The sequence below is a fragment of the Pseudopipra pipra genome, chromosome 13, assembly GCF_036250125.1.
Source record: "Pseudopipra pipra isolate bDixPip1 chromosome 13, bDixPip1.hap1, whole genome shotgun sequence".
Lineage (NCBI taxonomy): Eukaryota > Metazoa > Chordata > Aves > Passeriformes > Pipridae > Pseudopipra > Pseudopipra pipra.
This window is the reverse complement of record NC_087561.1, coordinates 1,412,763-1,427,464: the sequence shown is the minus strand read 5'-3', so window position 1 is coordinate 1,427,464 and position 14,702 is coordinate 1,412,763. Positions and strand designations below refer to the sequence as shown.

The 14,702-nt window shown below is 49.3% G+C and overlaps 1 protein-coding gene across 4 annotated transcripts in view; it reads right to left on the bottom strand.

Moving 5' to 3' along the window:
• The window catches only part of EDA (ectodysplasin A), a 65,186-nt gene that overhangs the window by 12,895 nt on the left and 37,589 nt on the right, over positions 1-14,702 (bottom strand). For all 4 annotated transcript variants that reach the window (XM_064669541.1, XM_064669543.1, XM_064669539.1 and 1 more), the window contains exon 2: positions 13,383-13,488. In XM_064669541.1, coding sequence (XP_064525611.1) covers positions 13,383-13,488 — 106 coding nt within the window. The remainder of the gene's footprint in view (positions 1-13,382; positions 13,489-14,702) is intronic.

The window sequence follows — 14,702 nt, the reverse complement described above, 5'->3', positions numbered from 1 at the left end:
AAATAATAAACTGCTCTGCTGGATCATGGAGCTCCTCAGGACAACACCTGCATGTGCTCAGTTGCTGTCACTCAGCCAGGCAAGGCAGAAATACAATCCTAGAATGGGAACACCTCTGGAAGACAAGGGGAAATCCTGCTGCCCTTCAGGGAGCGGGTGTAAAAATCCCGGGAGCAACACAGCCAACCCTGATCATCTAATGCAGAAAGGTGAACTGAAATGAGAAGAGTTTCACAGAAGGGCTCCTGGGATGGTCAAGAAGTGGTCAAGCGAGCCATCAAAGCTGGGAAAGGGTGGAAGCACCGCTGGGAAAGGCTCTGGTGATGGGCACGGAGGGAGAAGACCTGTCAGGGCTTCAAGGACAGCACTGGCATGTCCTCACACGTGTGAACTGCTCTCCAAGACCATCCAGCTGGAAATGAGAAGGCTCCTGGGAAGGAGCACAGGCTTGGAGGGGATCTTCTGTCTCAGAGCAAGAAGCCACTGAAGTGACCTGGTGTCACTGGTCGCTGCTGAAATGTCTCTCCAAAGCTTATCAGTCCCTCTGGGAGGTTATTTTTGCCCAACTACTGAAGCTCTGGGGCAGGATATGGTCTGACTTGAAATGTTTAAGCTACCTGATCTCCTCCTAACATTTATATTCCCTTTCCTTGGATTTCCTGTGGGAAAAGCCTCTGACTCCTGCTGCAGTAACTCAGGTCAGCTCCATCCTCTGCCAGCTGAGTTCTCCATCCCAGGATGGGATTTCCCCAGCCAAGGTGAGAGCAGGAATGCTGCACACTGGGCTTTGGAGACCCTGGCTTTGAGCAGCATCCCAGAGCTAGACTTCTCCAAAAGCTTATTTTCCACACGTGTTGGGAAATAAAAGGGAAGGATAACAAAAAAGGAGGGAATATCAAGCCAGGAAGAGTGGTAAACTTTGAGGGAAAGGTACAAGCAGGAAAGGACAACTTTATATGATGACAAAACCCCAACCCAAACAGAAGAGCCCCCCTGGAATTCCGCAGAGCCACCACAAGTGGAAGGCTCCAAACAATTCCAAATCACTTCTAGCAGAAGCACAGTGGGTTCAGACACAGAATTCTCACTTTGAGCTGAAGAAAACATTTGCAAGAGATGAGTTTTTGGTGCACAAACCCACAGCTGTGGCCCAGCAAGCAGCAGAAGACATCTAACCATGCTTGAGGGAGCAGGTTCCAGCCCCAGCAGCCCTACCATCTGCTGGACCACTTCCAAGGGCTTCAGAAAAAAAAAACCAGATGGTGATGCAACTCAAGGATATTACATGTGACATGTTTTCTCTTATAAAGATTAATAGGGTTACTCTCCCCCCCCCTCTGATTTCTCTTTCCTCACGCTACACACTGCTATGATTTACTATAAATACAGAAATATCCCAAACTTCTTTAGGACATATGCTGATATAAATAGGATATTAAAAAACCCCTGCATTCCCTTATTAGCTGTGTGTGTGTGGATTAACAAGAAATAGTTCAAATTCCTGCAAAACAGTTCAAACTGGTTTTACTGATGGGAACAGATCTTTGTAATTACACTTATTTTATATAAAACCTATAAAAGGGTGACTATTATAGAAATCAGTCAAACAAAGGACATACCTACAGAGGCTGCTGAATGTGCCTGAATTCCCAGTTGCCAAGAGCAGGATGAAGTCATGCAGTGCCACAACCATGTTTTAGCTGCATCATTCAGTTTAGAACAGACACCAACTGATGTCTTCAAGGTGTTCTTCCAGTTTGGAGAAGGTATGGAGCAGCAACCACCATTTTTAGGTGTCCATCCATCCTTTCCAGGCTGTGCCAACCTGTTTTCAGAGTTCACTGCTGCCCCCTGGGATTATTAAGGTGTCCCTTGTCTATTTTCCTGGCACTAAGTTATTATGGAATAATTGCCAATCTTCTTATTTAAGCACCAGACTAGTCTGGGGTATATGTAAGACCAGATACCTCAAGTGAGCCATCCCTGTTTCCATCACTGTTCTGCCCTGAGAGATGAGAGGGTGGAGGTACTGAGAAATTATTTTCATCCCAGGTTACAAACACAATCAGAGACAAAATCCTGGTGGTTACTGAGATGTCAGCATCACCCAGAACTGTCACATCACTTCTCAGTCCTTCATAAAATAAACATAAAATTGTTAAGTCATAGTCACAGAATGATTTGGGTTGAAAGGGACCTTAAAGCTCATCCAGTCCCACCCCCTGCCATGGGCAGGGACACCTCCCACTATCCCAGGTTGCTCCAAGACCCATCCAACCTGGACACTTCCAGGGATCCAGGGGCAGCCACAGCTTCTCTGGGCAACCTGTGCCAGGGTCTCCCCACCCTCACAGGGAAGGATTTCTTCCACATATTGAGCCTAAATCTCCCCCCTTTCAGTTTGAACCCATTACTCCTTGTCCCACCATTCCAGTTCCTGATGAAGAGTCTCTCTCTGGCTTCTCTGCAGCCTCTTCAGATACTGGAAGCAGGTGGAGTCCCCATCCCTGGAATGACTGGATGTGGCACTCAGTGCTCTTGGCTGGGGGACAAGGTGGGGAAGGGGCACAGGGTGGACTCCATGATCTTGGAGGTCTTTTCCAACCTCAGTGATCCTGTGATTCTATAAATCCTGCCCATCAACCAACCCCTCTATCCCTATTTGACCAATACTAAGGTGGAAAAGAGAAGCTCAAGTGTTACCTGAGATTTCAAGTGATGACAAACCTCCTGCTGACGTGGTTGTAAATTGTCCCAATGAATAAGATCAAAACCCTCCACTTGGTCAAACCTCCAAAATTCAGTTGTTTCCTTCACAGCAGCAGTGCAGTGACATTCACTTCATTCTCATGGGTAGGAGATATGTAAAGCTTTTCAAATATTTTTAAGCATGGCCTTATTAATGCCAGATTACGGTGGAGTTGGGGAGAGGGGGATGTCAGCTCCCAACACATGCTTAATCTAGAACATGTGCTTTGGGGGAGGTTTGGAACCAATATGTTTTCAACATTTTCAGGAAATTTGGTCTATCCAGATGAAAGCTTCTTGGACCTACTGAGCTATCAGTCAGTGATACAAACACTGGAACAAGAGGAATTTTTTCCCTTTCCCTGAAAAAGAAAGTGCTGCTTCACCAACTCCAGGCAGAAAGGTAACAGGTCTTGAAGAGCAGCTTTGGCATTATTACTCCAGAATATTTAGAAAAGATGATAAATTATAGATCAAGGAAAATATCCCAGAAGTAAAACATATCCTGTGCTACTCCAAACTCCTGGTGTGCCTTGCCAGAGTGGTTTTTTGAGGGGTGGGATAAGGAAGGGAGGTCTTCTGCTAAGTGTGGAGGGAAGATGCTGCCCATACTTTCAGGCTGGACCCGAATCAGGATGTGATGCTCCAGTACAAGGCTAGAACTAATTTCAACAAATCTGAATATAGGGAATACATTCTGTAAGAAAACAGAGGGAACTCACTGTACAAAGCAGGGGAAGGATGAAACAGCACTGCCTGATGTGTTCCTGTGTAGGGCAGAGCCCAGGGCCATTCAGCATCCCTCGACCACCACTGCTGCTTCTCTCTCTCTGCTTTTGTTTCAATCTCATTTCAAAACTCTTGGAAATTTGTATGTGAAAAGGCCTTAACGGTCTGTTTCTGGATACATCCAACACTGAGAAGCTCCACGGCAGCACCCCATAAACCAGCACCCCATAAACCAGCACCCCATAAACCAGTGCTCCCTCCTCGTCCTTCCTCCCGCAGCAGTTCCCAGCATGGCCCCCAGGGACATCCCCCCCTGCTGCTCCACCTGCACAGCACAGACACAGCCCAAAACTTCAGCAGCCTTTGCTCAGTGGTTGCCCCATCCCACTCCGGAGTTACAGGCTGCTGAGTCCCCAAAAATGGCTCAGAGCCAACTCATGACTGACAGTTCTGATTCCCCACCCCTGTGCTGGACTGAGCTGCCCCACACCCAAAGCCAGGCTCCCAAAGCCAGTCTCCTCCAGCCTGGGAGATCAAGGAGAGTTTGCAGCTCATTCTGGGCTCTCCAGAGGCACTCCCTTGGCTACATCCACTTTTTGAGACAATTCTTCAGCTCTTTGATGGACTTTTCCCACATCTCCAGGGGAATTGTCCCACACTGAGGTCAATTCTGGGGCTGCTTGGCCAAAGGGTGTGAGCAGAGCTTGTGCACCAACACCAAGGGCTGAGAATCACTTCTCTTGTGGTGGCTTTGGTATAAGAGTGGCCTTGTGCTGCCTCCCTGCTCCCCTCCTTGCATTCCACCAAAGGACAAGCCTCTATCCATGTGTCATGCAGATGAGCAGACGCTGCTCCAGGAGCTCCATGGATCAGTAGCCTGCTCCCTCCCTATTCCTCTGATCCCGTACACCAGACCCCAGTTCAAGCTCATCGGTCTGAAAACACACGGAGAGAAGTCACAGCTCATCCCAAGCCATCCCTGGAGCCCCTGGAGCGACACGAGATGCCAGAGAGCCACAATCTCTCCTCTCAAGCAGCTTCAGATGACACAAGATATTCATCACGGAACAGGGTTTTTTTGTTGTTGTTGCTGTTGTTGTTGAGAAAAGTTTTTTTCTCCTGCCAATACTCAGAGACTTTTGCCTGCCTTGACACAACCCAGACTCTTCAGGGAATAACCTGGTCAAGCTGTTAAGGATAGTTGAAAACAAATAAACAGAGATAATGCCAACAGTGACAGCAGGTTGGGATGTAGTTTATCCTGATTTTTACACATATTCAAAGGAAAAAAATCTGCTTACTGCAGTTCAAGATGATCAGAACTGAAGTGTGAGTAAGAGACAGACCTAAGGGACCATCAGTCTTCAACCTGCTCCAGGTAAAGGTGCCATGCTGAGCAACCCCCCAGCTGGAAAGGACAGAAGAAGGAGGATGAATGTAGCTGCTCTCATGCATTCAACAGGTTTTTCCACCTTAAAAAGGGTGATGGGACTCAAAGGTCATCAGGTGCTGTTTGAAGGGAGGTGCTGGAGCACGTGGAGACCCACCAGCCCTGGGTGTCTCCTAAGGAATGAGGAAAAAAAATAGGTGCAGGATTGTAGAAGAACCAGGCTGGAACAGAAAGTGTCCCATAGAGGTCTGTCACCTCTGCTGTTGTCACCTCTGTCACAGTGTTGGTCCTGTTTAGGGGAAGAGGGCTGGATCCAGTCATTCCAGTTCCTCAACTCTGTTTCTCCAACACCCAGAGCTCTGCTGAAAATCCTTCCTCGCTGCTTTCTTGGGTAAGGCTGAGGTGTCCTTACTCACTGCAATGGGAATCACTTTATAGGATACAAAGAACAACCAAGCTGATTCATCTCCTCCACCCCATCCAGATCCACCCTGGGATCGGTGGCAAGGCACCAGGACAACCTGCTGGTACCATGAAGGCTCTAAAAAACCATCTCCAGTCTCTGCTGAGTAGGTGCAAGGACACCACAGCACAACTGTGGTCACGAGCAAAAACAAAATCCTGCTCCCAATTAACTACAGAGCCACTGTTGCTGGCAAACTAACACTGCACTGCCTCCTCAAAAACACAAAAAGCCAATCAAACATAAATCCCCACCCTTCTCAACTCGCTCCCACATAATCAGTCCCAGCCAAGTTCCTGGGGTTCACACCAGAACCTGTGGCCTTCATATTTCATTTTCCACACTCTCGTTGGCTATGGAAGGGGATGATGTGCCTTTTGTTTCCCTTCAGGCGTTTAGGTTGGATTCCAAGCACTGGGTCCTTCAGCAGAGCTGACAAACAACAGCACTATCTCAAGGCTTTTTTTGGCTCTGGCTGGACTCACAAGGCTGATTTTCTATACACCACTGCACCCTATTGCTTACTTTATCAATCCCACATATTTGAACCCAACAATTTAAAGCGTGGTATTACAGCTGTGTTTTTATTTTGTTTGTTTTATTCGGTTGTTGCTTAACACAAAACACTCTGACATTTTTAGTCACATCCCACTAAGATAAACAACTAACATATGTCATGAATTCCAGCAGAAATGATTCCCAAGTGGTGCTGCAGCAAGGTTTTAACCCGGCCTACGAGAGGCTCTCCCAAATTGTTTGCTGGATGTTTGAAACGCGCCCTTCCCACCACGGGTATCCATAAGGAATCGAGGGCAGGTGGGAGGAAATCTCTTGGACTGCCTTATCCCTGTAGAACTTGACATGTTTTTTCTCCTTCCCATACGTAATTCTGCCTAATTGGATGGAAAACCTCTGTAGTGTTGAGCAGCTGCCTGGGAACTGATGGTTTAATTACATGGAACAGCGTGGAATTTATATCCAAGGATCTGTCTGTGTGCACCCACATGCACTCCTGTGTGGATGAGTCTGAAAAGGGGGGAAAAGAAGGGGAAAAAAAGGGGGAAAAAGGGGGAAGAAGAAGGAAACCCAAGAGAGACCCCACCACTCTTGGGAAGACTGGATGAATTTGAAAAGAGGGAGAAAGAAGAGGAAAAAGAAGAGAAAAAAGAAGGGAGAAAAAGGAGAGAGGAAAAATGAGAAGGAAAAGGGGGAACAAGGGGGGAAAAGGGGAAGCCCAAGAGAGATGGCCCCCTACACTCATAGAAAGATTGGATGAATTTTAAAAGGGGGAAAAAGAAGAGACAAAAAGGGGGAGAAAAGGCAGGGAAAGAGGAAACCCAAGAGAGGCCCCACCACTGTTGGGAAGCCCAAGTGAATTCCCTGCAGCAGCTGGGACATGGGGAAGCACTGCCTGGCTCAGCCAACTCCTGTATTTGTCCATCCAAACCAATGAAGGGACTGCCCCAAACCCTGCTCGTGGGAGCGGGGTCAGACACGGCTCCAACAGTGTCTCCATAGATCACAGCCAACAAAGCCCTACTGAAAACAGGCAGCCCCACACCTCATTCATCCAGTCCAAACCCCTGCCCAGGCAGGGTCACCTGGAGCAGGTGACACAGGGACAAATCCAGGTGGGTTTGGGACGTCTCCAGAGAGGGAGACTCCACACCCTCCCTGAGCAGCTGTTCCACGGCTCTGCCACCCTCCATGGAAAGAAGTTCTTCCTCACGTTGAGGTGGAACTTATGGTGGTTTAGTTTACAGCCCCTGCTCCTTATCCTGTCGCTGGGCACGACTGAACACAGCCTGGCCCCCTCCTCTGACAGCCCTTGGAGATACCTGCGTGGATCAGTGACATCCCCTCTCACTCCTGCCCCCAGAGAAACAAGCTTATTCAGCCCAAAACCTGCAGGAGGAGGCTTCCTGCAGTCGCTGGGGCAGGACCCGAGTGGGAGCTGCCACACTTGCCCGCTGGAAAGGTGGATGTGATCCAGCTCTGCACCAGCTCCTCGGCTTAGAGCCACCGGACAGGCTCGGAGCACGTGCTGAGCAACTCGTGCCTGCCCGCAGAGCCCTCCCTGGATGTGGCCAGAGCTGGTTTATGCACAGAAACCCCAGCTCAGCTGCACGTGCCCCAGCAAACAGACAGTGGAGCCTCTGAGGCTGCGGGCAGGGCTCGGCAGCACCGGAGGAGCTGAGCCCTCGCAGCGCTCGGTGCGCGGCTCCCGCGGCTCAGACCCACGGGGCTCAGCTGCAGCCACATTCCTGCCCCGCCGGAACATCTGCTCCCCTCTCGTCAGCCCCGGCCCTGTTTTGTAACACAAGAAACTATCTGAGATTCCTGAAGTTCAGTGTTTGACCCGAGGCGTTCCGAAAAGCCCCGGTTTTCAGAAGTGGAATTCAGACGGAATCACCAGTCACTTCTAATAACGCCGGGCCCTGTGCGACGCGCAGCTGTGGGAAGGGCTGAGGAGTTCACTTCAAGTTTCAGCACAGCCTGTGGGAGCACCCAGGATCCATCAGGACAGTTCTGCGTCCACCCACAAGTGCAGTCAGTGCAACTGTCTGAAAATGCCACCGAGGGGACACTGAGCAGAGAATTCCTTCTCGTCTCAAGCCTCCTGAATATCCCCAGCAACTCAAACTCTTCCAGTGGCCACCCCACCGCCTTATCTGAACCAGACAGGAGGTACCAGGGAAGGACAAACACCCCCCCCAAAGGAGCTCCACGGATGGAACAAATCAGCAGCACCTCATCACAGCCTCACAAACATCCAAATAATGAAGCAGGGTTTCTTCTGGAACAATCCAGATCCCAACAGGAAGGGCTAGAGAAGAGGCCAGGAGGCAAACGGAGGTTGCAGATGGGTCAGAACACACTGATCACTGTGAACCCTGTGAGCCAGGACAATTCCTCATCCCAGCCACCATGCAATTGGACTTGTACCTCTCCCAGCAAGTTAATTGCTTTTTATATTTAACATCCAACTGGGACAGCAACATAGCAGAGGTCAGTGAGGAATTCTGGACTCCAGCAGTTCACAGAAACATGGAATGGTTTGGGTGGGAAGAGACCTTAAAGATCATCCAGTTCCACCCTCTGCCATGGGCAGGGACACCTTCCACTATACCAGGTTCCTCCAAGCCCTGTCCAACATGGCCTTGCACACTTCCAGGGATGGGGCAGCCACAGCTTCTCTGGGAATTTGTGCAAGTGCTATCACAGAGCTGGAACCAGCACCTAAACATCGCTCTGGGATTTAAGGTACAAGACCTTACACAAATCCCTGTTATCATAAGCCTGGGAATAACACGTGGATAAGGCTCTGTAAATAAACTGCAGCCTTAATTTTATCACAGTAGTAACAAATACTGACAGCAACGTCCCAGGAAAGGGATGAAGATCGTCCCCAAGGACCCAGACATCATCAGAATCCCCCCCTTTCTCCTGCTCGGGGGGAAATCACAGGGAAGTTCTGGGGGAGATCAGTCAGAGCGAGCACTCCGTGGTGAGCCTTCCTTTTGGGAGCGTCTCCCGCGCTCCAGGATCCAGGAAATGTTCTGTATTTACTGCGTGCTCATCACCATGGTTTCGCAGCACAATGAGGCTCTATCGCCCTGCATCCATCTGCGTTTCTGGGAATGCCGGGGCTCTGGGAATTGCACGGGGCCAACACAAAGGCACCGATTGTTCTGGAGGCAGAGGGACGAACCTGCCCTTTCCACAGGAGAGGAAGCCGGCAGGAAAAGTCGCTATTGTGATCTGGATATCAAAAAAATAAGGGGGAAAAAAAGTCCCATTGCATGGTGGGCGCTGCCAGGTTGGGAAGGGGGATGGCTGGGACATGGCACCTGCAGGATTGGGGCAGTCCAGCAGGAGCCAGGCACCTCCAGCCAGGCTCAGGAATCAACTACCTGCTAAACCATCCAAAAGCCATCCTAAAAGCCAGGCTGGCATCAGCTACCTGCTAAACCACCCAAAAAACATACAAAAATTAACCTAAAACCACCCTTAAACCATCCTAAAATCACCCTAAAACCACCCTAAAAAGCAAGGCTCTGGCATCAGCTACCTGCTATCCAAAAAGCATCCCAAGACCACCCAAAGATCATCCTAAAACCATCCTAAACCCGCCCTAAAACCACCAAGTGACTCCTAAGAGGGTGAAACACTGGACCCAGGTAGGTGGTGCCTCACTTTCAAAGCTCCAGGTAGAAGCAGGGATTGGGAGGAGCTTCTCCTCCCCCAGAATTTATTTTTCCTTTCAACCAAAAGCCTTTTGCAGCACTGAAGCCCTCGAGTTCTCCTCCAGGACTTTCCTCAGCAGGAAGAACTGCCAAAGTAGTAGGAACCAAATTGTTGTCAGCTTAAGGACAGCCATCTGCTCAGCCTCTTCCCAGCTGCCCTGCTCCGAATCAAAGCCTGGATAACAATCCCTCATGTTTCTCACCAAGCTCAGTACGAAAAAATCTAGGAAGGGAGAAAAAAAAAAACCCAAACCAACAACTCCAAACCCAAAAAGCAAAAAACCCAGAAACCAGGAAAGCAGCCCGGCAGGGATCTAACTGGGAACAGAGATGAAAGTAGGAGAAAAAGAAACTATTTTTTTTGTTTAAAACAATGTTTTTTAAAGAGTCCTATTGACATCTGCTTTGTAAATGCTCTGTCATTATTTATAACCTCAAGAGCACGGAATTGTCTCTGTAGTTACAACCGTGCTACTCCCAGATTTTGGCTTTGTTAGCAAAGAGCCAGCAGCATTTTTACTGACGCTCTGGGAATTGAGATCTAACATTTCATACCCAGTTTATTTAAAAGTGGACTAATTTAACATTCTTGATGGTTCCTTTTAGCACAACTGTTGCTAATTAGCAGCTCCGGAATGATTTGTTCATCTGGGAGCAACAGCGGTTCCACAGCAGCATAAATACACCAGGGCAAAAGGGAAGGAGGGGGAGAGGGGAAAATGAAGGAGAGGCATTGGAGAGAGTCAGGTTTTAGGGAACTAAAGGGAATTACGTGACAGGTGGAGTTGGCAACACAGAGGAGAAAAAGCCACAGTAAAAATAGAGTAAAAGGGATAATCCTGGTCCTTGAGGAGCAGGAAAAACTTGTGGCAGTTTTTAAAGCTGAGCAACTGTTGGGTTTGATGCCACGGACAGGAAAGTGGCTTAAAGATGATGATCCCAGGACTGGGACAGGCATCAGCCCCCAGCGATGCCCCACAGTGTCCCAAGGCTGGATGGACAGATGGACAGTGGGGTGGGAGCCAGGCTGGCACCACGGCCAGGACACGACCCCGGCTGCTCTAACTGGCTCCAGGGCACCGTGTGGGGGGGACACAAACCAAAATGAAGCAAACACCATCATAAAACATGCCAGGCGGGTCAGAGGGCTGAAACCAGAGTCCTTGAAGGAGGAGCCCCTGGAATACCGGAGTCATGTTTGGGAGTGACAGGATCCAATCGATGGCTTTGCACTGTCTCACACAATTTTTCTTGGGTTTTTTAACAAAGAGGCACCAAAGCAGCTTTGCTGCTCGTGGCCTCCCACGTTCCATCCCTGTGGCTCTGTGCTCTGGGCACAGCCATCAGTCTCCTCTGCCCATATGGAACCAGCTCTGCCCTGTCCCAAACCCTCCTTTTTCACAGCAGAAGACTTGAAAGCAAATTCTCCTACAGAAAAAGCTTTTAGGGGAGAAACCAGGTTATTTCTGATGTTCATAAATCATCAAAGGCAGCCTGTTGTGGGTACCAAGATGAGCAGGACTGGAAGAGCCGGGAAGGGGATGGAGCAGCCTCCCTCCAACCATGGCTTACAAGCTTGGATCACTTTGGTCTTTCACTGCACGTGTGAAAGGACTTGAAAGTTCATAAAATTAATTCCAGACAAATATTAGCGAGGCCTCAAGTGGAAAGCACATCTCCTTCCTTCTGGGAATTTATAGTTCATCCACTTTTATCTTCTGGAGGCTCTTTGGAGATCAAAGATTTGATCGACTTTCCCTTTGCAAAACTCACGGAGAAAACGGTGTTATCAGTGCCGTGACATGACTTTATTTATTAGTGTAATGATTCATTGCCCTGCTCCAACACCAAGATTCCTTCACGTAGGTCTAAAACAAACAGCACAAGTTCCCCAAGGACAGGCTCTGCTTGTTTATTGATTTCACGGTTGTTGCAAGGTCACTCCCTGCCCTGACAGCTCTCACTTGTTAAGTGCAGCTCTACCCAATAAAACCACCAGGGACAAACACGAGGCAACCAGTCGCCAAAGCCATGAGGAACACGACCTGTCCCTCTGGCAGTTTTCCCATGTCTAGTAGCTATGAGGTCAAAATCCCTAATTTACAAAAAGATACAGATAAGAATCCCAGAATCACTGAGGTTGGAAAAGCCCTCCAAGATCATCAAATCCACCCTGTGCCCGATGCTCACCTTGTCCCCCAGCCCAGAGCACTGAGTGCCATGTCCAGTCCTTCCTTGGACACCTCCAGGGGTGGGGACTCCACCACCTCCCTGGGCAGCCCCATTCAGTGTTTAAAAACCCTTTCCATGAAGAAATTCTTCCTAATGTCCAATTTGAACCTCCCCTGGCACAGCCTGAGGCCGTTCCCTCTCCTCCTGTCCCTTGTTCCCTGGGAGCAGAGCTCGACCCCCCCCCGGCTCCCCCCTCCCGTCAGGGACTTGCAGAGCCAGAAGGTCCCCCCTGAGCCTCCTTTTCTCCAGGCTGAGCCCCCCCAGCTCCCTCAGCTGCTCCTGCTGCTCCAGCCCCTTCCCCAGCTCCCTTCCCTTCCCTGGACTGGATAAGTGGTGGAAGTGCCCTGCATTTCTGGAGTGACTCAACTCTGAGCATCCAGAGAATGTAAAGGAAATCTGGGAAAGGAATGCCAGTCATAAGAGGACGACACATTTCCAACCAAACACAAGGATGATGAGCAAAGCCCTTGTTAGACACCGACTTTCAGCATCTCCCTCTCCCCTGCAGCGTTTCTCTGCACATCTGGCAGTGCAGAGGCAGCCTGAGGGACGAGGCTGATCCCTCCCAACATCTGCCGGCAGCGCTCCATCGGCACCGCTCGCATCCAGTGGGAACTTGCTACCGACACAAGCGGCTGGTGAAGACACTGGGACAGATTTCAAGGAGCCGCTGGAAAAGGACCCGGATCCTGCCTGAGCCATGTGAGCACCAGAGCGACACCGGCCCCGGAGATGATGGACCACACGGAGCTGGAATCACTCAGGGAGTCTGTACCAAATGCATCATACTTGTCAGCGTTCCGGGGAAGAGGAATCCAGGGAGTTTCACCGAGCTTTTTCTTGGAGCAGAGCCACAGGGAAATGCTTTTCCACTGTGAAATCGCAAAGGTTTCAGGGGAGATGGGAAACTCATGGAACTGGACAGGAAAACTAGCGACAGCCAAGAGGATTATAACATAGTCAGGCCTCGGGCTTAGCAGGCACCCAGCCACACACAGACCACTGCTGCAGCATTCCCTTCCCCACTGTCCCTGGCATCCAGTCCTTTCTCCTCTCCATATAAAAGGGCACCTGTGCTTTCCTGCAGTTGGCAACCACGGGAGCTCTTCCAGGAGGAAATGCTCACGTCTTAGGGTTACAACAATCACAAAAATACAGGACGGGAAATTAAATCCCTCACACTGAAATCAGGTACCTTTCCACTCTTCTAATCCAACTCCGACTTCCCTTCACACGGGCTTTCAACCCACCTGAGACTCCACTGCATTGCAAAACCCCCTTAGAGCAGTTACCATTTCATGATCCAGATGTTCCCAGCTGTTTGTTGGATTATGAATAGCTCCTTGATGACTTCGAGCAGAGACAGGTGTGCAGAACAACAAATAAAGGCATAAAAGTACAAATTACTGCCTAAAACGAGCACAGAGCTCACTGTCAGAGGAGTCAAGGATGGAATTCCTAAGCAGCATTAATTCACACCAAATCACCTGACCTACAGTTGCAGAAATCAGAACTCCTGGAATTCCTCATCTGGAAGGGAACCAAAATCAGAGAGAAGCTGAGCAGGACTCACCGTCGGGCCCTTCGCTGCCTTTACTCCTTTTATTCCGGCGGACACGTCTCCCTTCTTCTCCAACGTGCAGCTTTTCCTCGGGGTGAAAGAAGTTCAGCAAGGCCAGCTGGAAGAGAAAGGACAAGTCCAAGCATTTTTGAAGGGCCGGTTTAGCTGAGAAGAGAGATTGGAGTCTGAACACCAAACCCATTCCATCAGGGATAGAGTGGGAGAGCCAAGGGAGATATGAGGTGGCTGCTCAGGCATGCTCAGCTCATCCCAAGCAGCTGTGTCCCCTTGGAAGCAGTGTAAGACTTGGGGAAACCCAACCTGAGGGGTTTCAGCAGGGAGAATCCTTCCCTGACAAATGGGGGGGCTGCAGGACAGGGACACAAGGAGATCTATACTGGAAATAATGAAACACACTAAAGGCCGACATGATCATTTCTAATTATTCTCTGCAAAACTGGCACAATCCTGGAGCTCTTTCACCAGCATTACTCACTGCCAGTAAGTTTTTCCTCTCTGAAGCTCTCTTCTGCAAGCCTTATTAGCTACTGAGATTCAAAGGTCTTCAGGGACCTTTAAATCCAACCCAATATGCCACATAAATTAACACTTTAAACCTAGAGCAACGACATTTATAACACAAGCTTTTCCAAGAGGCAAAACTTTTATGTAGTGACCTCTTATTCAGGAAAAAATTGCTGGTGCCTTTAAAACTCTTTCACAGGCCTTAAATCAACATCCCAACCCAAAAATTGTAATTTGGGCTAAGAAACCAGTCTCCCAGCTACCCCTGGGCATGGCAGTTCATCACCAGTGGCATTTTCCCCAGCTATTCCCACTTCATAAAATAAGGAATTCAAAGATTTATTGGGGACCAAACACCTTCTGTGTGTTACTGCATCCACCAGCAGCCAGGGCTGCTCCCACTAGGATGGGGTTTTCTTGATGCTGAATAAACCCAATCACAGTTATTTAAGCTGTAAAAGCACAGAAAACCCAAACACAGCCCAAGACAAGAACCAAGAGGCTTCAAAAAGCAGCCCCAAAGGTTATCAAGCACGTTATTGTTCTGAGAACAAAACCTGTGGCATCAAAAGCATCTTTGAAAGAGCAGAGGAGAATAAACACCTCCTGTGAATGGCTGGATAAGAGAGCAGCTCCTTAAGCTACAGCCCATAAAAGTCCCTATCAATGGGAATAATCACTGAAGGCCTCTTTGCTTTGACAAGCCCCGGGGCTCTCACCTCCCCTCTCCAGGCCATTCCCAAGTGATTTCCCAGGCACACACCTCTCCTTCCAACCTCAGCATCCCAGTCCTGCTTCATTCAGATT